The sequence below is a fragment of the Thamnophis elegans genome, chromosome 14, assembly GCF_009769535.1.
Source record: "Thamnophis elegans isolate rThaEle1 chromosome 14, rThaEle1.pri, whole genome shotgun sequence".
In the NCBI taxonomy this organism is placed as follows: Eukaryota; Metazoa; Chordata; class Lepidosauria; order Squamata; family Colubridae; genus Thamnophis; species Thamnophis elegans.
Genome location: NC_045554.1, coordinates 25,306,241 through 25,328,651, shown reverse-complemented (window position 1 = coordinate 25,328,651; position 22,411 = coordinate 25,306,241). Strand labels below are relative to the sequence as shown.

Here is a 22,411-nt window from a genome sequence, read left to right as displayed (position 1 = left end):
GAAGAGTCCCAGACAAGACTCATTCAGAATTGTAGCACTGGGCAAGATGCCAGCAAGACATCTTGTTGATAAAGTGCCCACCCCCCCAGTTCATTTTAGCTGGAAAATTACACCACACACATTTTTTTAAAAAAATTGCATCCCCTCAGCTAGCTGTAGTTGCCTTTTCCTGCATTCCCAGCTTGTCTTGAGGAGAAGGAATGATGCTTCTGCGGAAAGAGAAGACAGGGCACCGGACAAGCAGTGGCACCGAGATAGCTTGCCCTCTGGAAGGAGGGTGGACAGCCTCTAATGTTGCTGCAGTCCCCATGCTCCTTTCCCAGGACTTTCTCTCCGGCTGCCTCTTCCATTTTATTTTTCAACCTCAGGAACCGGTCACTTAAGAGAGGAGAGATCAGGCGTCATTTCCACTTAGGCTGTGCCACACCAGATTAATTCTGCTTAATTAGATCAATTAATTCAAGGAAGGCAGAGAAAGCAGTGCTGAGTTTTGCCAGTTTCAATGGTTGAAAATCCTCCTTAACTGGGACCCGGAAGGCTCCTTCCACTTGCTACTTCTATATAGTTGTGCTTTGTGCTTTTGCAACCGTTTGCAGAAGGGGACAGGTTGGTCGCGGATGGCTCCTCTACCTAAATTTGGTGAGGACACCTTCTTTTCCAGGATCCAATCTGGATCGGTTCACAGGGCTTAGAAGTTTTGTCTTCCGAGCTTTCGGACTTGTCCTGGAGCCCATTCTTCAGGGAACTTCTCTGTGGGAAGAAGTTCCCCCGAGGATGGGCTTCTGGCACAACTCCGAAAGCTCGGAAGACAAAACGTCTGGTCCCGGTGACCGACTCAGATTGTATCCTACTACCTTATCCTGGGACACGTACATTTGCCCTTCTTCTCTGTGCTGCACTTCAGAAAGAGAACTGGAGCTGGAAGCAGCAGCATCAGACAGTCTGCTCCCCTTGACTCAGTGAGGGAAAGTTAGTGCAGCGGTTCCTTTAAGAATCTTTGGCCTGCCAGTTAGAGCATCAGGGGCCCCCAAGATGGAAGGCTGAGGGAGGACAGAAGCGGGTGGGGAGGGGGCTGTGCACTGAACCTAACTTCCTTTTGGACCAAGCATTATAGTTTTTTGTGAGGAAACTGCCACTCTTGATGACTGGCTACGTTTGGGGTCTTTGTAGGAGTGGCATTGCTTCCTCGGCCTCAAATTTGCAGTGTGGCCAACCCTGTGGCCCCATATCCGGAGTTTCCTGAATTGGCACCAAGAGGCATTTTACCTGCAAGGCAGCCCAGAACCAACGAATGTTTTTGAGGGTCGTGATTTTGAGGTTTGTTTTCATTGCAGAGCCAAATACTGGATTTGAAACGAACACCCACGCCAAACAACTTGGAATGGCATAGCTAGGTTATGTCCGGTGCCCTTCTTGCAGCTTTGAAAAACAGCCATTGGAGACATGGTAAAAGGATTAAAAAAACAAAAACAAAAAACAGAACAGAACAGCAAATGTGGGCTGATCTTGGTTTTTTTTTAAAAAAAAAATGTAATATTAAGGTTTTTGTTTGTAAATTTTTTTTTTTCTTATCTATGTACAAATTCTTGGCCATTCTTTGTTTTTACATGTTCATGCTGTGCAATTTTGAATTGTTAACTGAAATACTGAACATAATGTGCATTTTTCTGTACAGATGAAATGGGAGAATTTAATAAAAAAGTCTGCAGGTTTTATGCTTTTTGCTGTGTTTTTCTCAACTGCCTTTCATAATCACACCCGAGTTCTGCTACTTTTCAAGGTCATTTAATGGTGACTACTGGTTGTCTCCAGATGTTGCCCTTAGCGCTTTTGAAATTTTGAAGAACTCCCTGATCCTCAGTTTACTGACAAACCAGGGGGATCAGTTTTGTAAATTCAATCTGGACTGATACTTGTTGCAGGAGAGGACAGAGTTCTTGGGGGTAGAGGCATTGGGTAGAGGAGTGCATCCATGCTCCCTCTTAGACCTATGCTGTCAGTCTCGAGGCTACGGTCTCTGCTCTACAAGGCAGGGAGAACGCAAGGTACTGGCCTTCTAATCGAACTGGATTTTAAAATGGAGCCAAGGATTGTTTCTATTTCGTGGTTTGAGTATTAGGGATCCGACTCAGGTGTTGCCGCCAGCTGCCCCTTTTCCCTTGCAGCCTCAGGGCAAGATCGATATTCAAGTAAACCATCAGGTTTATGCCAAAAGAGGAAAGGGGCAGTAACATTTTCTGCTGCTGCTTGGCAGCCCGCCAAAGAATAGAATAGAAATAATACAAAAGAACAGAAGGAATAGAATAGCATTCTGGAAGTTGAAGTCCACAAGTCTTAAAAGTTGGTAAGTTTGAAGAACTCTGGAGTAGAACAATGAATAGAATGTAATAATAGAGTAGAAGAGTGACGTATAATTCTAATTTTTTTTCTTCCTCTTCTTTTTTGTAAGCCGCCCGGAGTCCTTTGGGATTGGGCGGCATATAAATTTTAATAAATAAATAAATATAGAATAGAATATAGAATGAGACTGAATAGAATATATAATAGAATGAGAATAAATAGAATAGAAAGAATGAATAGAATAGAATAGAGCTGGAAGGGACCTTAGAGGTCTTCTAGTCCAGTCCCTGCTGAAGCAGGATAACCTTTGCTATTTCACATAAGTGACTGTCCAGTCTCTTCTCAATTTGGCTCCGCAGCTGATTGTTGCATTTGACACGATCCTCCGGCGGCGCTTAAAGAAGCCGATCAAAAACTCGCCCAGCTTCCACCGGCATCCAGCTGATCGACCGACAACGGGAAGAGTGCGCAAGCGCAGTACCACCACGGCACACTGCCCCACCGAAGCGCGCCTGCGCTCGCTCTTTTACGCTCTTATCCCCGCCCCCCTCCTCCCGCCCCCCCCCCGCCCCAGCGCCCATTGGCTGCCGCCCGACGGGTTACACCACCGGCAGTCGCGCGACTTTGTCGCACGCGGGGCGGCCGTAAAGCGCGGACCGAGAAAAAAAAAGCAGAGGGGGAAGGTCGCGCGCCGCTTCTGCGCCCGTCCCAGGTCTCTTTCCTTCCTCCCCCCCCCCGCGACGATACCTGCGGGGGCGGAGCCGAGTATGCAGATGACCCGCCGCGGGGCGGGGCCGACGATGCAAATTAAAGCCTCCAGGCAGCGCGTCCAGGTGAGCGCCGCGCCGGAGGTTACACAGGTGGGTCCTTGGCGGCCGGGCTGGACACGGCGGGGGGACGTTCAGGCGGCCCCGAGAGGAAACCCGGCTGGGGGGGGGGGAGACCGCCTCGCCCTGACCTTCCTAGCACCCCGAAGGGTAGGAGCGGCGCCCCCCCGCCCTTGTAGCCCTTATAGTCCAGCGCCCCCTCCTCTCTCTTTCCCCCCTCCCGTCCCGGGTGGTGGGAAAGTCTTCTCGGCGTTGGGGGGGGGGACGAAACGCCCCCCACCCTTGTGGGTTCGTTTCCCGCGGGGCTTTCGTGGGTGGGTGGCTTGGGGGTGAGGCTCAGAGAGCTATTTGATACCCCCTCCCCAAAAGAGTGGCAGTCTTAGGGCTCCTTGGCCTTAAGGACCACCTCCCTCAGGTAGATAGCCCCCTCCCCCCCCCCCCGACCTTTACTGGGTTTGTTTGTCTCTTTGTTATTTCATACCTTATTTAACAGAAGAAGAGAGCTGGAAGGGACCTTGTAGGTCATTTAGTCGAGCCTCCCTCCCCCGCCCAAGAAAGGAGCCTCTACACGGTTTCTGACCACTGGCAATCCATCCATTAAACATATGTTCATGGGTTTAACATACATTCACAAACCCAATTTATGTAGGCTCAGAGAAAAAACCCACAAGCAGCATTTCCACAATATTTTAGCTGATAGAATGGGTGGGATTCAAGTAATTTAACAACCGGTTCTCTGCCCTAATGAATTTCTCCCAACAACCATTTCACCAAACTGCTCAGAAAGGTTAACAACCGGTTCTCCCAAAGTGGTGCGAACTGAGTCCCATCACTGGATAGGATCCCATCCTGAAAACAAGCTAATTCAGGCACCCAGGAAAGTGGATTAAGTGATCTCAAGCCAAGTTGTAATAATTCTAACTGCATTGATTTCAACAAATGGCCCGTGAACTTGAAACTGCAGGTCCCTCCCTCTGACCGTTGTAAGTCAAGGACATGTTGCACCCGCTGTTGCAGCGGCTCTAGGTGGCTTATCAAAGTGGCTTATCAAATGACATAAGGTGAAGGCAGGTACTCCTTGATTTACAACCGTTCATTTAACAACCATTTGCAGTCGCAACGGCACTGAAAAAAAGTGACTTGGGGCCGGTTTTCGCCCTTACGACTGTTGCAGCATCCCTGAGGTCAGGGGGATCAGACGCTAGACAAGCGACTCAGATTTATGACGATGGCAGTGTCAAGTGATTGGCTTTTGCAAACTTCTGACCAGTAAAGGCAATTTGGGGGGCAGATTCACTGAACAACTGAGTTGTAGTGATTAACAAATGTAGTAATTCACTTAACAACTTTGGTAAGGAAGATCGTAAAATAGGACAAAATACACTTAACAAATGTCTCACTTAGCAACGGAAATTTTGGGCGTAGTTGTGGTCGTAAACCAGGGACTACTGAAAAAAATGGACCAAATGTCAAATAGGTTGATCACATTAATGGAAAATCTCACAAAGAGATTCATGGGTGAATAAATGAATTTGCATCTGGTTTCTTGGATTCAAATCCACCATCCAAATCTTTATATAGAATAATTAAAGTCAAGAAAGATTAAATAAAGACTAAAAAGTAAGAAGATGGAGGACACAGGGTGGGTGTCTGGGATCTTATCTCCAGCTGGCAGAGCAGGTTTTGAAGGTCTTCCAGCAGGCCAGGAGTGTGGAGGAGACCCCACCTCACCTCCCATAGGAGAAGAGCCCAGAGGGATCCCAGTAGGTCTCTTCACTGGAGTGAGTGGGATGAGCTCGGGCTGAGATGGTGATTCAGGAGATCCAGGTCTATTTGACCAGGCATAAAAAGAAGGGGAAAAGATGACCGGATGCTGAAGAGAATTGTAATGCACTGTGAGAAAGAAAAATATGTTCTGGGTTTGGGGAAAAAAATTGGAAGAAAAAAGTTTCAGATATGAAAACTGGCTGGGTGACCTTGGGACAGTCGCTCTCAGCCCAACTCACTTCATTGTGTCCTTGTGGGGAAATTGGAGGCAAGTGGATTAGCAAAGTTTTCCACCATATATATGTATATATTTTAAAAAGCAGGATAAAACAACAAACATAATAAAAAGATACCCAGGGGCTTAACTATAGCAGTTATTTATATCCTGGTTATTTCAAGCAATAGAAATAATTATATTTCTTTTGTTCAATTGTATCTGGGTATTAGAGACTCCCTGGATAAGTCCCTTCAGAAGTGGTTTGTCATTGCCTCCTTCCTAGGGCTGAGAGAGAGGGACTGGCCCAGGATCCTCCAGCTTGCCTTGTACCCTAGGACTCATGGTCTCCCAGTTTCTAGCCTGATGCCTTAACCACTATGCTGAATTTTCTGCCCAGTTATAAATTGCCATGCAATAAATAAAATAGGAGGAGGTTGCACCCATTCAAATGAAATGATTTCAGGTTGCAACCAGGGTTGTTTTAAGACTTAAGAAAGAAATCGGAAGGAAATAATGGTTGAGCTCCCATTCTTAAAAAATACAAAACTTTTTTTAAAATAGGGATTTGTCTTCTCTTCCGTTTATTGCCACGTTGTGAGTCTTTTCTTGGTGATCACTTTTGTACTTAAGGTCAAGGTGTGACTGAGTCAGTGCTGCCCTGTGGCAGTAATTGTGCTTTTGGCATTCAGTGGGTAAATTGTTTTACCCGTGGAATTGGAGCGAGGTAAGACAGGTGGTGCCTCTTCTCTGGCATATTGGCTGAATTCACACTAAAGGTAAAGGTTCCCCTTGCACACATGTGCTAGTCGTTCCAGACTCTAGGAGGCGGTGCTCATCTCCGTTTCAAAGCCAAAGAGCCAGCGCTGTCCGAAGACATCTCTGTGGTCATGTGGCCATAGCAATAGCAATAGCAGTAGACTTATATACCGCTTCATAGGGCTTTCAGCCCTCTCTAAGCGGTTTACAGAGAGTCAGCATATTGCCCCCAACAATCTGGGTCCTCATTTTACCCACCTCGGAAGGATGGAAGGCTGAGTCAACCCTGAGCCGGTGGGATTTGAACCGCTGAACTGCTGATCTAGCAGTAGCCTGCAGTGCTGCATTTAACCACTGCGCCACCTTGGCCAGCATGACTCAATGCCAAAGGTGCATGGAACAATGTTACCTTCCCACCAAAGTGGTTCCTATTATTCTACTTGCATTATTTACATGCTTTCGAACTGCTAGGTTGGCAGCAGCTGGGACAAGTAATGGGAGCTCACTCCGTTACTAGGGATTCGAACCACCGAACTGCTGACGTTTCTGATCGACAAACTTGGCGTCTTAGCCACTATGCCATTGGGTCCCTGGATTCACTAGATCAAACTAAAAATGGGTTTTAATGGATTGTGGTTAAATTCACCTGGGTCTGTTTGCATCACATTAAGGTGTATAATACATACTTGCGCATGGCATGTTGTATGATTGCTTAACTGGACTTGGGATCAAGTCTATTCTGTAAATGTATATGAGGTTGAAAGAGAAGAGGTGCAGCCATTGAACTTGACCAAACTTGCGTATCCTTTCAATTTAGCGGCCGCTGTATATGCGGGGCCGCCATCGCTCCACCAATATCCCCAGTGGAAGTAGCGAGTGGGGATTATTGTACTTGCAGAATGCATTTTTGTTGTGCTTATATTCTTTATTTTGGTGGAATTATATGGCTTGCCCCAACATTTTCTGTTGATTTTTTGAAAGTGTGCAATGTTTTTGTTTCAGTTTGTGAATTCCAAATACTAAAGTGATAAAAATGGCTTCTGATGAATGATCACTGCAATCCTTTTCCAAAAAGGGCCAGGTTCTGTACTCAAACTTTTACAGGTTCCCACCCATCCAAAAACTTTAAGAACCTTGATCTCTTCACATCTCAGATGGTGATGCTTGTTAGGAATATAATTCTAATGATTGGGTTGGCAATATATAAATCATGTAACAATGTTGTGCCTGTTTCTTTAAATCATACTGTAAAATGTGATTGGTTGATGTTTTTCCTCAATCCGCCATAAGAGGGAGCCAGAATGACTGTTAGCTCTCTGTTTGTTAGATGCTGGGCTAATCTGATCTGATTTGGAAGCTGGCTGTTAGAAAGTGCCGTGAGCTATTGTAAGTTTTGCAACTGCTAGCAAACTTTGAGTACCAGACTGTTTGTATGATTATGGACTATGTTATTTGGATTATCCCTTAACTGAAAGACATTGATGACTGACTGTCTTATCCGTGTATGACTTGGACTGTTTGATGGACTCTGATACCTCTATTTCCACGAAAGTAAAAAAACCTATTTAAACTGCAGTGTTTCTGTATGCTGGTTTGTGTGTTCTCCAACACAACTCACACAACACTTTGCTGAACGTACTCGCTCTCCCAACGGGGAGCTTACCTAACAATGCTGACCGATATCATTGAAGTCGTATTCCAAGCAAAATGAAAAGCATATTCCTCTTTTGCAGAGCTAGCAGCAGCTGTGAAGATTTCCTGGTGCGTCTTCGGAGAACCATCAGCATGATGTTTCTCCAACGACTGTTAAACTTCCAATGGCAAAGAATGACTCTGACGTGGTGGAGGCTGTGTGGCTGCCGGCACAGTAGCAGCAATGGAGCTGAATCTCACTTGATGCCCCTGCCAACACGCGCACAAGTGGTTATCTGTGGTGGTGGAATCATGGGCACATCAGTGGCATATCATCTCTCCAAGCTAGGGTGGAAGGACATTGTCTTACTGGAGCAGGGCAGGTAAAGGATGATGTTTTTGAGAACGTTGCCAACTCTGTCCAATCATAACTTCCTTGGTCTTCCTCCTCTCAAACCACCATAATTTGCTCTGAAATACCGTATTTTTCAGAGTATAAGACGCACCTTTTTTCCTCAAAAAAGAGGCTGAAAATCTGGGTGCGTCTTCTATATCGAATACAGCATTTTTTTAAAAATTTTTTTATTTTATCAATTTCATATATACATTCACAATTATATGATCTCATAACTGTTATTAATAATATGTATTTATAACAATTTTTCCCTACAGTATATTGCATATACTTGAAGATTGCTTTCTTAACATCCCATAGATCCATCTTATCTTACAACGGTCCTACTTCTTCTTCCCTCCCTCCCTCTTTCCTTCCCTCATTTCTTCTCTCCTACTCCCCTTCCTTCCCTCCCTCCTTCAGCATTTTTTGCTTCCGACGCCCCGCCTCTTCACTGAAATGGCCATGCATACCCTTATGGAGGCTTTCAGAGAGCTCCTGGGGGCTGGGGAGGGCAGAAATGAGCAAACAACGGGCTGTTTTTTTTGCCCCCCAGCCCCCAGCAGCACTCTATAAGCCTCCATAGGCTATGCATGCAATTTTTTTTTACAAAAAACAGGCCCATTTTTGCAAAAATGGGCCGTTTTTTGCTTGTTTTTGGACCTCCCAGCCCCCAGGAACACTATGCAAGCCTCCCTAAGGCTATTCATGCCTCTCTTTTTTTTGAAGAAAAAAATGGGCCCATTTTTGCGAAAAACGGGCCGTTTTTGGGAGGTTTGCAGAGTGCAAAAACTTTTGTTTTTCCTTTTGGAAAGCTCTTTGATTGATGAGAATTAGATTGATCAAGTGCTCTTCCAGCAGAAATAAAGTCTTAGGTGCTGCAGATTGCCAGCTATTTCCTTCTCCAGCACATGGATATATACACCTGGAAACATCTATCTACCTACCTACTTTCCCTACCTACCTACCTAATGTATTTCTCTCTCTCTCTCTCCCTCTCTCTCTCTCCCCCTCTCCCTCTCTTCCCCTACCTACCAACCAACCTACTCTCTCTCTCTCTTCCTACTTACTGTATTTCTCTATTTCTGTCTCTCTCCCTCTCTATCCCTTTATCTACCTACCTACCTACCTACTCGCTCTTTCTCCCTATCCACCTAACTTTATTTCTCTCTCTCTCTCCCCCTCTCTATCCCTCTTATCTACCTACCTACTTTTTAAAAATTTGCCTCTTCAAAACCTTGATGCGTCTTATACTCCCATGTGTCTTATACTCCAAAAAATACGGTACATCTTCATTTATTCTCTATAAAGGATCAGATTTCCTCTCTATGCCTTTTTTTGCACTGGGTGATTTTCTATATATTATCCCTTCATTGAGCCCCTTTTTGAGAGTAAAAGAAATGGAAATGGGCTGGTCACAGAGCCAGAAGAACTGAGGGCAGGTGGACCAAGGCGGTCATAGAATGGATCCCACTTGATCAAAAGCGTCTACGAAAGAGACCTAAAACGAGATGGAGAGGGGACATCAGCAAGTCTGGCTGGCCCAATTGGCCAAAGAAAGCTCAGGACAGTCTTGGCTGGAAACATGCAGAAGAGGCTTCCATCCTGCAGTGGGCTGACAACGGCTAGAAGGAATGAATGAATTGATCCCCTATCCCAGGGGTATCAAACTCAAGGCCCAAGGGGTGCTTAAATTTGGCCTGCAATGCCTCTGGCAGCCAAAACAGAGGGGGGGGGACCTCATGTATTCCCCCCCCCCAATGCCATTTTCTGCCTGGACGACCTCCTGCAGCACTTTGCCAGCCAAAACGACATGGGGGAGCTGCGTAGCATTCCAGGCGGAAAACGGGGCACAAGGGTGCCTTGTGTGCCCCCCCCCCCCGCCCAGCTTTTGCCAGCAAAGTGCTACAGGAGGCATCTGTCCCCTCTTTCTCCTCTCCTTCCCACCCATCCTGCCAGCCTGCCAAGTTTAGTTTAGTTTAGTTTTATTTGTCTTGTATGCCGCCCACTCCCGAAGGACTCCGGGCGGCTTACAATAAACAAGGGAGGGGATAAATAAACAAAACAATACTTTAAAATACACAACAGTCACAGTTTCCGTGGGGCTGGATATTTCGAAAGCCCCCCGGCCTGCTGGAGCAGCCAGGACTTAACGGCTTTGCGGAAGGCTGGGAGGGTAGTAAGGGTCCGGATCTCCACGGGGAGGTCGTTCCAGAGGGCTGGAGCTGCGACAGAGAAGGCTCTCCCCCGGGGAGTCTCCAGCTGACATTGGCTGGCAGATGGAATCCGGAGAAGACCTAACCTGTGAGATCTAATCGGTCTATGGGAGGTAATCGGCAGGAGGCGGTCTCTCAGGTACCCAGGCCAAGGAGAACTACAATGCCGATCCGGCCCTCAAAGAAATCCAGTTTGACACCCCACCCGCCCTATTTGTTCTGGACTACATCTCTGCTTGCTTTACCATAAAGATGGTCCTTAACCTATGACTGTAATAGAGCCCAGAATTTCTGTCATGATGTCACGATGGGAGTAAGTTGAGTCACCCTTCTGGCCAACCCCTTTTGCAATCATCACAACTTATGACCGTGATGAGCAGGCTCTGCTACAGTGGTATGTCGAGGACTGTGTGTTTACCTTGCAATTGAGCTTCGGGGCGTCTTCTACTCTTCTCCCTCTTGGGGGTCTGGAGTTTCTCTTCACCTCCCTGGCTTTTCTCTTTCAGGCTGGCAGCTGGTTCCACTCGGTTCTGCGCAGGCATCGTAAGCACCGTGCGGCATTTGTCCATTGAGCTGAAGATGGCTGATTACTCACGGAAGCTCTACCAGCAGCTTGAGCAAGAGACAGGGGTGAAAACTGGTAAGCACTGGAGGTGCCACTTTGGGCAAACAAGACATCCTGTATCTACCTTGTTGGCACCCTCCAACTTCATCAGGAGTAAGGGGAGAGTAGAACAGAATAGAATAGAAAAGATCTTGTAGGCCTTCTAGTCCAGCCCCCTCCTCAAATAGGAAACCCTATACCAGTGTTTCTCAACCTTGGCTACTTGAAGATGTCTGGACTTCAACTCCCAGAATTCCCCAGCCAGCGAATGCTGGCTGGGGAATTCTGGGAGTTGAAGTCCAGACATCTTCAAGTGGCCAAGGTTGAGAAACACTGCCCTATACCATTCCAGACAAGTGGCTGTCCAGTCTCTTCTTAGAAACCTCCAGTGCGCAGATCACCTACAACTTCTGATGGCCAACTGTTCCACTGGTCAATTGTCCTCATTGTTAGGGAGTTTCTCCTTAGTTCCAAGTTGCTTCTCTCTTTGATTAATTTCCCATCCATTATTTCTTGTCTTGCCTTCTGATCAGTGGTGGGTTGCTCACGGTTCGGCCCCGTTTGGCCGAATCAGTAGCGGCGGCGGGAGGCTCCGCCCACCGCAGAAGCGTTGTGGATGCGCAAGGGGGCGTGCCTGAACCGGTAGTAAAAAAATTGGCCACCCACCTCTGCTTCTGATGCTTTGGAGAATAATGTAACCTTTGCTCTTTGGGGCAGCCCCTCAAATACTGGAATCCTGCTATCATGTCACCCCTAAATCTTCCTTTCTTTTGACTAGCCAGACCCTCGATGGCCATTAGAGCACCCCCAGGGTCATGTGATCAAAATTCAGATGCTTGACACATGACAGTTGCAGTGTCCTGGAATCACGTGATCCCCCCTTTTGCGACCATAACTGAGGCAAGAAATGGGGCAAAACTCATTTAACAAATGTCTCACTTAATAACAGAAATCTTGGGCTCATTGTGGTCATGTCGAGGACTGCCCGTATAGCAACGACGTGGTTTAAACTCGCTTCATTTCATGGTGCTGCAGAGGTTGGAAGTGCGGATTCTCTTGTCCAAGCTCTTCCCTCTAACAGGTTTCCCAACTGTGGCAGTTTCCAGGTATATTGACTTCAATTCCCAGAATTCCACAACCAGCAGAGCCATTGCAGGGAATTCTGGGAGTTGACGTCCACTCACTTTCGATTCACCAAGGTTGGGAAACAACCGCTCTTAACCCTTGCTTCCTTCCGTTCTCCCATCCAAGAATACCGTATTTATATTTTTTGGAGTGTAAGATGCACCAAGATTTTGAAAAGGCAAATTAAAAAAGTTTTTGCACTCTGCAGACCTCCTGAAAATGGGCCCATTTTTGTCAAACAAAAAAGAAAAGGTGGGCATGCATAGCCCTTACGAGGCTTATAGAGTGCTCCTGGGGGACTGCAGGGCAAAAACGGCCTGTTTTTCACTCATTTCTGCCCTCCCCAGCCCCCAGGAGCACTCTGGAAGGCTCCTAAAGGCTCTGCACAGCCATTTTGGTGAAGGGAGCAGGGTTTCAGTAGGCCCAAATGCTGTATTCAGTGTATAAGAGGCACCCAGATTTTCACCCTCTTTTTTGAGGGAAAAAGGTGCGTCTTATACTCTGAAAAATGCAGTAAGTAATGCAGAAAATGGCTCTGGTGGGACCTCACGGAGGCTGAGAGTAGGCTATTATTTTTTTGTTCCAGGTTACGTGAAGACAGGCTCCATCTCACTAGCTCAGACCCAAGACCGGCTGATCTCGCTGAAGCGCATTGCCTCGCGCCTCAAGTAAGCTGGCACATAGGTGCGTCTGGTGGGGTAGCACACGCCTGGATGGAACAAGTGTAATGGTTCCTATGTTTTCTCCGGCAGAATCATGGGTATTCCCTGTGAGCTTATCCCGCCAAAGAGAGTATCCCAGCTCCACCCCTTTATCAACATCCACGACCTGGTGGGGGCCCTGCATGTGCCCGAGGACGCCATCATATCATCTGCTGACGTGACAATTGCTTTGGCCAATGCTGCTGCAGCAAACGGTATGACCCCGCCTCCCCAGTGTCCTGCTGGGGCTTCCTTTCTCAGGGTGGGCTCTGCTTGGGAATGGGGAGGGGGGGGGGTGGAGTGATGCTACAAACCCACAGGGATAGAATCCCCTCCAGCTTTCCTTTAAGACATTGTGTTGTGGCCTGCTGGCTGCTGGCCCCTCCAGTAGCCGAATTAAATGAGGAGGAGGCGACCTCAGAAGCATGAATGGTTGAATCAAACTCCTGGCAGTGGGCAGAGTTAGCTTTCAATACTGTATTCTAAGCACTGCACCACCATGTGAGACGATATCCTTTTGAAGGCAGCATTCCGTTTGTCAAACTGGGTTTGTCAAGGAGCGTGAATGGCGGTGAGGTTCTGTTGAGTTGTGTTCCTTCCAGTGTGGCGCTTTAGGTGAGCAGAGTCCAAGAGTTAAAGTGAAAGATCAGGTGTCAGGCCTGCCACACTTTCTGTTATTCTACTCTGCATTGTCTATTGTGGGAAAATGGGAGGGGGATTGTAAGGAGTTAGATGCGATGTAGCCAAAATAAAATTCCTTTCTAGAAAGCCAAGTCATCCTTTGTCTTTGCACATTTGCATCCGTGACCCGACAATTGCGCGATGGACATATCCATGCCGACAAAATAGCGCCGATTTAAACGAGACGTCATAATTGTGCCAACAAAAAAGCGACGATAAAATCGTGACGACAAAAACGCGATGATGACAACCACAAGTTACTGTTTGATTAGCAGTAAAAGTTTATTATGTCACTAAATAATTAAAGCATTCGGCAGTTAAAATTTATTATTATGTCACTAAACAATTTAAAAACTCTGCAGTTCAAATTCATTATGTCACTAAACAATTTGACGGAATTAATTTAGATGCCAATATTATGACATACGGCACACAGATAGTCCGTACGATCACGCCCTGCATATGTAGGAAGAATTGCAGCAAGACGCCTTGATAGTTGCACGTATTTAGACTTGCTTGCTTCCTGACTATTGGTAATTCCGCTCTGTATACGACTGATGGTTTGTTCTGTTACGTCTTGTTCACGACGGAAATGATGAACCAATGTGTAAATGGTTGGATGGTGGCATACTACAGACGACTGGAACGCGTTATGCCAACCCTCGACTGAGTTATTTGTTTGCGGCAAGCCATCAGCAACACGACCTCGCATGTTCCACATGGTGATAGGAAACAACGGGTTAGCTCGTCGATTGCATCTCAAACGACCAACGTAATTGTCTTCCCAGTAATCATAAACATTCTGAAGATTGTCTGGTTTACTATCATTCAGTTCGTCGAAGGCAGACCCAACATCTTCCGGAGGCACGAAACTCAGTGCAATTAGCATTTTTGAGTACAGTTTAATGTTCTCGTCGTCGTGATACAAGTTAGATAAGCCTTTGTTTTGTATACGATGCCATAATGACTGACCAAGGTGAAACAGACAACCAAGTACGGTAGCATGTGGAAATACAATTGCCAGTGCATTCATAGTTCCTTTTTCAAAATCAATCAGAATGCTGGTAGGCATGAGAGATGATCGCAGTTCGATCATTTTGTGGAAAACCCTCTCATAGTCTGCCTGTGTTTTTGTTCTCATGAGCACATATATTAATTGTGATTGTCAATTAGAGCATGTATCGTAAATACCTGTAGAAATATTTCGGAAGCTACCTTGAATGTTCCGTCCATAAACCAGTGTGGATATTGCTCCAACAATTGCAAATCTGCTGCAGTGCTGAACATGAACATTCTGTTTCTGTCTTGATCACCCAAATCCCACAGAAGAAAATTTTCGCAACGTGTTGTTACCTTCATAGTGTCCGGAAGAATGATGTCTTGAACAGAATGTGGCCTAGGATTGTTGACATCAGGCCTCTTCTGTTTCCGCTCGACAGTCCGTTGGCTTGCTGAATACGACGGCAAAAGATGGGCTGCTTCCAGCGAGACTCCTGCTGTGCTGTTCACAACAATTTGACAAGGTTTTTCCACACCATTTTCAGCTCGTTCGCGTATAGTTGCTTTTATATTTTCACTTTCATTTTTTGCGTTATCTGGGGCGTGCATGTGTTCAGTACTTGTTTGTAACGTCCCGTCTGTTTTCTTCTTAAGTCTGCTGGCACATTCTCTTTTAATGCACCTCCACGAAGACGATCAATCTTGATTTAACTTGTCGCATTGATATCGATATCCTTCATACAGCAGTTGTTGTTTTCCTTTAATATTTATTATTAAATTGGTGTGTGCTGACTGCATTATAACGTACATTATAACGTATGTATACGCATTCCACTATGTTAAAGGCACAGCACATTCACTCGTGATTTTGTGATCGTGCATTTGTTGGCGCGCTATTGTCAAAAATCAATTAGTGATTTTGACAGCGCTCATTTGTCCATCGCGGTTTTGTCGGCGCGCTTATGTCTATCACGCATTTGTCGGTGAACCCTTTGCATCTGACCGGAACTGGATGGGTGGAAGCTGCCAGCATGGCAATGGGAGATTGGACCATGGGATGGACTTGTGGGTGTGGGGGCAGGATCTTGAACTTTCAACTGGGTGGGGAAAACCCGGAAGCTTTCAGATTCGGGTTTTCCCAGATGTGCCAACATGGCTCTCTTCATCAATTGGAACTTTGAGCAATACTTTGCCTCGGACTCTGATTTAATTTTGGATGCTATTTGGAACCCTGACATCAGGTTCGTCGCTTTTCCTTGCAATGGATCACCAGAGATCACCCAACTTCCTGTCTTCTGTTGTCTTCCCAGGTGTTCAAATCCACGAACGAACCAGCGTCATCCATGTCCTGGACCAGAAGGGCTGCGTAACTGGAGTGGAGACAGACAGAGGGATGATTGAGTGCCCATACTTCGTTAACTGTGCTGGGCAGGTGAGGCCCTGATTGGACTGTGGAGCTGAAGGGCTTGTGGTCCTGACCATGACTGGGTCTCCTCTTTGTGGGGTTCTGGGACTGCCTATCAAAATAGACTTATCAAACAGGTTTTATGTGGCTGGGCCTTTTGTGCAACAAAGGAGAAGCACTTATTCAGATTGGCAAACTGCTCACGGCACTGGATGGGGAATAGAACAGAATGAGCTGGAAGGGACCTTGGAGGTCTTCTAGTCTAGCCCCCAGCTCTCTGAATTACAGTTTAAATTACAGAAATTAATCCTATAGAAAATTTAAAGTAGACAAAAGAGTTTATGGTTTTGAACAGAATGCGATCTTCAGAAAGGCATTTGATAGAGTAGAATGGAATTTTATATGCTACCATACCTGGGCAAGAGTAAGTGAAGGAAAAGGGGGTTTGTTAATTACATTTTAAAGTAGATTATGGTACTAAGTCTGAATGAGCTGGAAGGGACCTTGGCGGTCTTCTAGCCTAGCCCCCTGCTCAAGCGGGAGAACCTATACCATCTCAGATAAGTGACTGTCTAGTCTCTTCTTAAAAACCTCCAGTGATGGAGCTTCCACGATTTCTGGTGGCCAGCTGTTCTACTGGTTGATTGTCTTCCCTGTTAGGAAGTTTCTCCTTAATTCCAGGTTGCTTCTCTCTTTGGTTAGACTCAGTGGCAGTTGTGCTAAATGGGGTGGCTGGTGGGATCAAGGGCAGAGGGCGAATGGATGGCTGCTTGTTGCAGGCATATGGTTGCTGGGAGACCAGAAGGAGCTCACGGGAAGGTTGTCTATCTGCTTTTCTCACCGTTATCTTTGGGTTCTGTGATCAGAACTAATTGTGCAGGGCATGGAATTGTGCTCAGCGAGTGTTAAACCATATTAACTAATATTTGCTAACTGTTTGTGTGCTGCGCCAGTTGAAAAGCAGGCTATAAAACGAAATAATAAATAACTTGTTCCTTATGCATTTTGTCTCTTGTGACGAAGTCCTTACTACTTCTTCCCAGGCAGCTGTTCACATCCATCCTGCAATCTTTCTTCCTTGTACTACATGTTAGATATATTATCCCTGCTGTTTCTTTGGCAACAATAAGAATCTCATTAACTAAATTCCCATCTATTAGAGCAAATCCCAGAATTGACCAAAAAGAGTTTATAGGTGGTATTAAAGCTGCTTCTTAAAATAGCAGTAATTCTAGATTGAGCTGGAAATATAATAATCATCATATTCCATATAACTGTTTCTGAAGTTGATATCTACTTGTTCTGTTTGGTTTTTTTGTTTTTTTTGAAAAAAAATGATAAAGCAACAATTAAAATTGATAAGTCATTCTAACACAATCTTACTGTTAATTTTCCCGGCCCTTCCGATGCAGCATAAAAAATTAATTCAGTTAATTTTGTTATTATCTGCTAGGTTCATTATAGCAAAACTGAATGAATAACATCTAAAAATTTGGTAAATATCACCGTCTGAAAAATTAACACAACATTAAAAGTGTACTGAAGCACTTTGTTTAAAGATTATTTTATTCTCATTTAGTTTCTATGGTTTCAGTTTAATGAAAGAAATTCTTAATGCATTAAATGCAAGTGTCCTTTTGGAACAAAATATTGAAAATTAACAGTTGTTTCAGTCCTCGATGTTACAAACCAACTTATATACATAATTTTCTGGGTTTTTATTTGTTCCTATGGAATGTGGGGTTTTGGGTTTCCTATTATGGTATTTTTGTATTCCTCCATTTAAAAAAATAGGTTGAAATGTTTCTTTGAAACGATGCAGCACGATTTCAAGAATGAGCCCCACGGACATCAAATCTGCCCTTGGCTTTTTTAAACGCCCTTCTTTGCTTTCAGTGGGCTTATGAGCTCGGCCTTTCCAACGAACAGCCGGTCAGCATCCCGCTGCATGCCTGTGAACACTTCTACCTGCTGACGCGCCCCCTGAAGACCCCGCTGGAGAGTAGCACGCCAAGTGAGGAACCTTCTCTTGTGCTGTCTTGCAGGTGCTTGGGCTTTGGCACAATGGCAGGCCAAGCGTGTTCAGTGCAGAGGTGCTTGGCATCCACAAAGGTTGGAGGCCCCAGGGACTCCAGGTGTTTAAGGGCTATCAACTCCAGGGACAGGGGGCTTCAATGCAGGCTGATGTCTGCCACTTGGACACTTGGAGCTCCAGAGATTTCTTGTCTGTGAGTTAAAGAAAGGGGTATCCAACCTTGGCAACTTTTAGTGGACTTCAACTCCCAGAATTCTGGGAATTAAAATCCACAGGTCTTAAAAGTTGCCAAGGTTGGACGTCTCTTCTGACCCAGTTCCCCAAACAAACCCTTTATGATTCCTTTTATAGTGGTATAGCCTTTATTGTCATTGTACAAAAATAAATACAACGAAAATGGTTTTAGCTCCCTGGTGCAATTTATGACAGCAAATACAAACAACATAAATAGTATAAAGAATATTCCCAATGCAAGGGGGGGAAAAGAAAAGAAAAACTAGTCCTACGTTTCCACGTGTGCGTGGTGTGATTGTGGTTGTGTTTAAGAGTCTGACAGCCCAAGAATAGACTTCATTAGGAGTCGACAAAATGTTTCTCTCTCACTCCAGACTAACAGGTCTGTCCGGCAGGGAGATGAATAGTTGTCTTTCACATCTATTCATCTCCGCCCCCTGCCTTTGATCCCCAGAGCTAGGGTGGGGCTTCACTAGCAGTGGTGGCTCTTCCGTCCTGAGGGCCAGTCCATAGATTTTCACTCCTCTCTTCTGTTTTCTGCACATCCGTGTGTCAGGCACTGGGCCCAACTGTTCCTCCTCTTCCTCATCAACCACCTCCAGACCTGGGGGCTGTTGACTCTCCATCTGAGGGCTGATGGATGGCCCAGGCTCCGCCTCTCCCTCCCTCCCTCCCTCCCTCCCTCCCTCTCTCTCTCTCTCTCTCTCTCTCTGCCAGCTCCATTCCCTCCCCCCTCCGAGCTCTCAGGTTGCCTTGATGCTGACCCTGACTCCCACTCCTCTTCCTCTGATTCAGCTTTCTTGGAGCCTGGGGAGGGGGAAAGCGCCCCCCAGAGGCCCCATGGAGGTGGAAAACGGCCTGTTTTCCGACTTCCAATGGGCCAGGTAGGTCTGTTTTTCACCCTCCCAGGCTCCAGAGGCTTTCTAGGAGCCTGGGGAGGGTGAAAAACAGCCCAATATGCAAACTGGAAGATCGGGAACGGACTTCTGGGTTGCCCATTGGGATGTTCTATTTGCCCCCAACAATCTGACTCCTCATTTTACCCACCTCGGAAGGAGGGAAGGCTGAGTCAACCTTGAGCCAGTCAGGATCGAACTCCTGGCAGTGGGCAGAGTTACCCTGCAATACTGTATTCTAAGCAATGCGCCACCAAGTGGGACCTCTAGTTGCACGAGAAGGCAGCCTGGCTCTGGGTGCAAGAATGCTGTGTGCAGTGGAGCCTTTAGTAAGCAAGGAGAGTGTCCCCCCCCCCCTCCTCTGTGTTTTGGGTTGGTTGCCCCAACCCCACCTGGCATCCTGTTTTTCTCCCTGGGTTCAAGCCTTTGCTTCTCTCCTCCGCAGCTATTGTGGATCTTGATGGGAGGATCTACATCCGCAGCTGGCAGGGGGGCATCCTCTCGGGAGGCTTCGAAAAGAACCCCAAGCCTATTTTCACAGAGGGGAAGAATCAGCTGGAGGTCCACCGCTTGCAGGAAGACTGGGATCACTTTGGTAAGGCGGCTGGGCCATTGATTGTTGTAAAGCAGAGGTAGGGAATGATGGCCCCTTTATGACTTGTGGACTTCAACTCCCATCATTCCCGAGCCAGCTGGGAGTTGAAGTCCACAAGTCACAAAGGGGCCATCGTTCCCCACCCCTGGTGTAAAAGAATGCCCGTTCTACTTGATTATTTTTCTTCATTTACTCCATTTTGATGCTGCCCATCAAAACCGAGGCTCAGAAAAACACAGAATTTTCTGCCTGCCTCAGCAAAGCAGTTGGGGGATGAAGGGGCTCCCAGTGCTGCATTGCAAAGTCCTTTATTTTGGGGGGGAACTTTGCACATATATCCTGGTTGCTCTTTCCCACTTCCCCTCTTTTTCATCTTTACTGCCGGGTAAGTACAGGTAGTCCTCGACTTACGACCAAAACCGAGCCCAGAATGTATGTTGCTAAGTGAGACATTTGTTAAGCGAGTTTTGCCCCATTTTACAACTTTCCTTGCCACCGTTATTAAGTGAATCACTGCAGTTGTTAGATTAGATTAACGTGGTTGTTAAGTGAATCTGCCTTTCCCCATTGACTTTGCTTGTCAGGAGGTCGCAAAATGGGGATCACGTAACCCTGGGACATGGCAACCGTCATAAATGTGAACCAGTTGCCAAATATTTGCACGTAAATCACGTGACCTTTGCAGCATGCAAAAAGGTTGTGAGTGTGAAAAAACTTTCACGAGTCACTTTTTTCAGTGCCGTTGTAACTTTGAACCATCACTAAATGAACAGTTGTGAGTCAAGGACTACCTGCAACTTTTAAGATGATGTCATGTTGCTTATGGCACCATGACGAGCAGAATACAGGTTGCCCTCGATTTATGACCGCAATTAAGCCAAAACCTTTCTATTGCTAAACGAGACATTTGTTAAAGGTGAGATTGCCCCCCCCTTGTACAGCTTTCCTGCAGTTGTTAAGTTAGTCACACTGTTGTTAAGTGAATCTGGTTGACTTTCCTTGTGAGAAAGTCGCAAAAAGGGACCAGGGACCTCAGGACACTGCAAGCATCAAATGCTACTCAGTTGCCAAGCATCCCAATTTTGATCACATGACCCTGGGGACCTTGCAAGTGTGGAAAATGGCCCTAAATTACAGACTGTACAGTTATAGAGACTAATTTGATTCTGAACTTAATAACGGCAGCAAGATTGTTGGTGGCGCAGTACTGGAAGAACGAAGAATTGCCTACTATTCAAGAATGGATGTTAAAAGTAGTAAATTTAGCAGAGATGGCCAAAATCTCAGCATATTTGAAGGACCACTCAAACGAGAACTATAAGTTGGAATGGAGAAGATGGATTGATTACATTCAAAATATCGGACTAAGAAATTTCAATTAGCTTATGAATGAACAAGGAATGTTACAATTTATCTAAATTCAGTTTAATAAAAGGGGAGTTAAAGTACAAGAGGAGGTAGGATGCTATAGTTAGTTAGCTTATGTTAGTGAATGATTGTTAAATGCTTATACCCTGTATTTTGCTCTGGGAAGTTGGGGGCAGGGAGGGTTGGAGGGGGGGGAGGGTTGGGGTAGGGGGAGGGAAGGGGAAGGGGAAATATTTGTAAAATGTATTAAAACTCTTCAATAAGAAAAAGAAAAATGGCCCTAAATCACATTTTCTATGCTGTTGTAACTTCAAATCATCACTAAATGAACTGTTGTAAGTCGAGAACTACCAATAGAAAGCAGGCTGGCGTGAGAAACATGCTTTGCTTAGCTGGCTGGGGAATTCTGGGAGTTGAAGTCCCCAAGTCTTAAAGTTCCCAAGTTTGGACAACCCTGCTCTAAGAAATCACTTGTAAGTGTCATTATTGGAGACCTGGCACTTTTGGGGTGGTGGGAGTGTCCTCTCTTTTCTCTGCCATTGTCTGCTCTCTCTTGGGGGGGATTAGAGCCGCTGCTGAGTGCCTTGCTGCGGAGGATGCCGGATATGGAGGCCCTGGAGATCGTGCAGCTGGTGAATTGCCCAGAATCCTTTACTCCAGACATGCGGTGCATTATGGGAGAATCCCCCAACATACAGGGATACTTCGTCCTAGCAGGAATGAACGCCGCTGGTACATCCTTTGGAGGTGGGGCAGGCAAGTAAGTGGACTCATTTCCTGTGGAGGAAAGAAAGGGGGCGAGGGGTTCTCTCTAGGAGAATGATTTGAGCCCAGGTGGCGCAGTGGTCAGAGTGCAGTACTGCAGGCTACTTCAGCTGACTGCCAGCTGCAGTTTGGCAGTTCGATTCTCACCAGGCTCAAGGTTGACTCAGCCTTCCGTCCTTCCGAGGTGGGTCAAATGAGGACCCAGACTGTTGGGGGCAAATAGGCTGACTCTGTAAACCGCTTAGAGAGGACGGGAAAGCACTGTGAAGCGGTATATAAGTCTAAGGGCTATTGCTCCTTCCTTCCTTCCTTCCTTCCTTCCTTCCTTCCTTCCTTCCTTCCTATTAGAATGCAGTATTGCAAGCTAACTCTGCCCACAGCCACCAGTTCAAATCCCACCATGCTCAAGGTTGACACAGCCTTCCGTCCTTCCGAGGTGGGTCAAATGAGGACCCAGACTGTTGGGGGCAATATGCTGACTCTGTAAACAGCTTAGAGAGGGCTGTAAAAGCATGTGAAGCAGTATATAAGCCTAAGTGCTACTGCTATTTTTCTAGTCCTTAACTTACTGAAACAAAAATGAGCACAGCCCCTTTTATTTGAACGAAGTAAAATCCACACGGACTCCTTTCTGTTTTCCTTAACTTATTGGAAGGCTAACATCCTACACCAGGGGTCCCTAACCCCCAGTCCATGGGCCAACACTGAGCTGCTTCATGCCAGAAACCGGTCTGTGCAAACAAGCAAAACCTCATCCGTGGGATGCAGGCAGTACACCAAACCACACCCATTCTGGTCTGCGGGAAAACTTCCCTCCTGGGAACCGGTCCCTGATGCTCAAAATGTTGGGGGCC

At 46.2% G+C, this 22,411-nt stretch overlaps 1 protein-coding gene across 2 annotated transcripts in view; it reads left to right on the top strand.

The window, feature by feature from the left end:
• Positions 1-2,963: 2,963 nt before the first annotated feature.
• The window catches only part of PDPR (pyruvate dehydrogenase phosphatase regulatory subunit), a 37,975-nt gene continuing 18,527 nt past the window's right edge, over positions 2,964-22,411 (top strand). The window contains exons 1-9 of one of the 2 annotated variants that reach the window (XM_032230628.1): positions 2,964-3,200; positions 7,641-7,922; positions 10,656-10,789; positions 12,465-12,546; positions 12,631-12,794; positions 15,570-15,691; positions 17,561-17,678; positions 19,275-19,424; positions 21,360-21,552. In XM_032230628.1, the coding sequence (XP_032086519.1) occupies positions 7,693-7,922; positions 10,656-10,789; positions 12,465-12,546; positions 12,631-12,794; positions 15,570-15,691; positions 17,561-17,678; positions 19,275-19,424; positions 21,360-21,552 (1,193 nt within the window). In that variant the 5' untranslated portion in view covers positions 2,964-3,200; positions 7,641-7,692. The remainder of the gene's footprint in view (positions 3,201-7,640; positions 7,923-10,655; positions 10,790-12,464; positions 12,547-12,630; positions 12,795-15,569; positions 15,692-17,560; positions 17,679-19,274; positions 19,425-21,359; positions 21,553-22,411) is intronic. The other variant, XM_032230627.1, reaches the window with a different exon arrangement.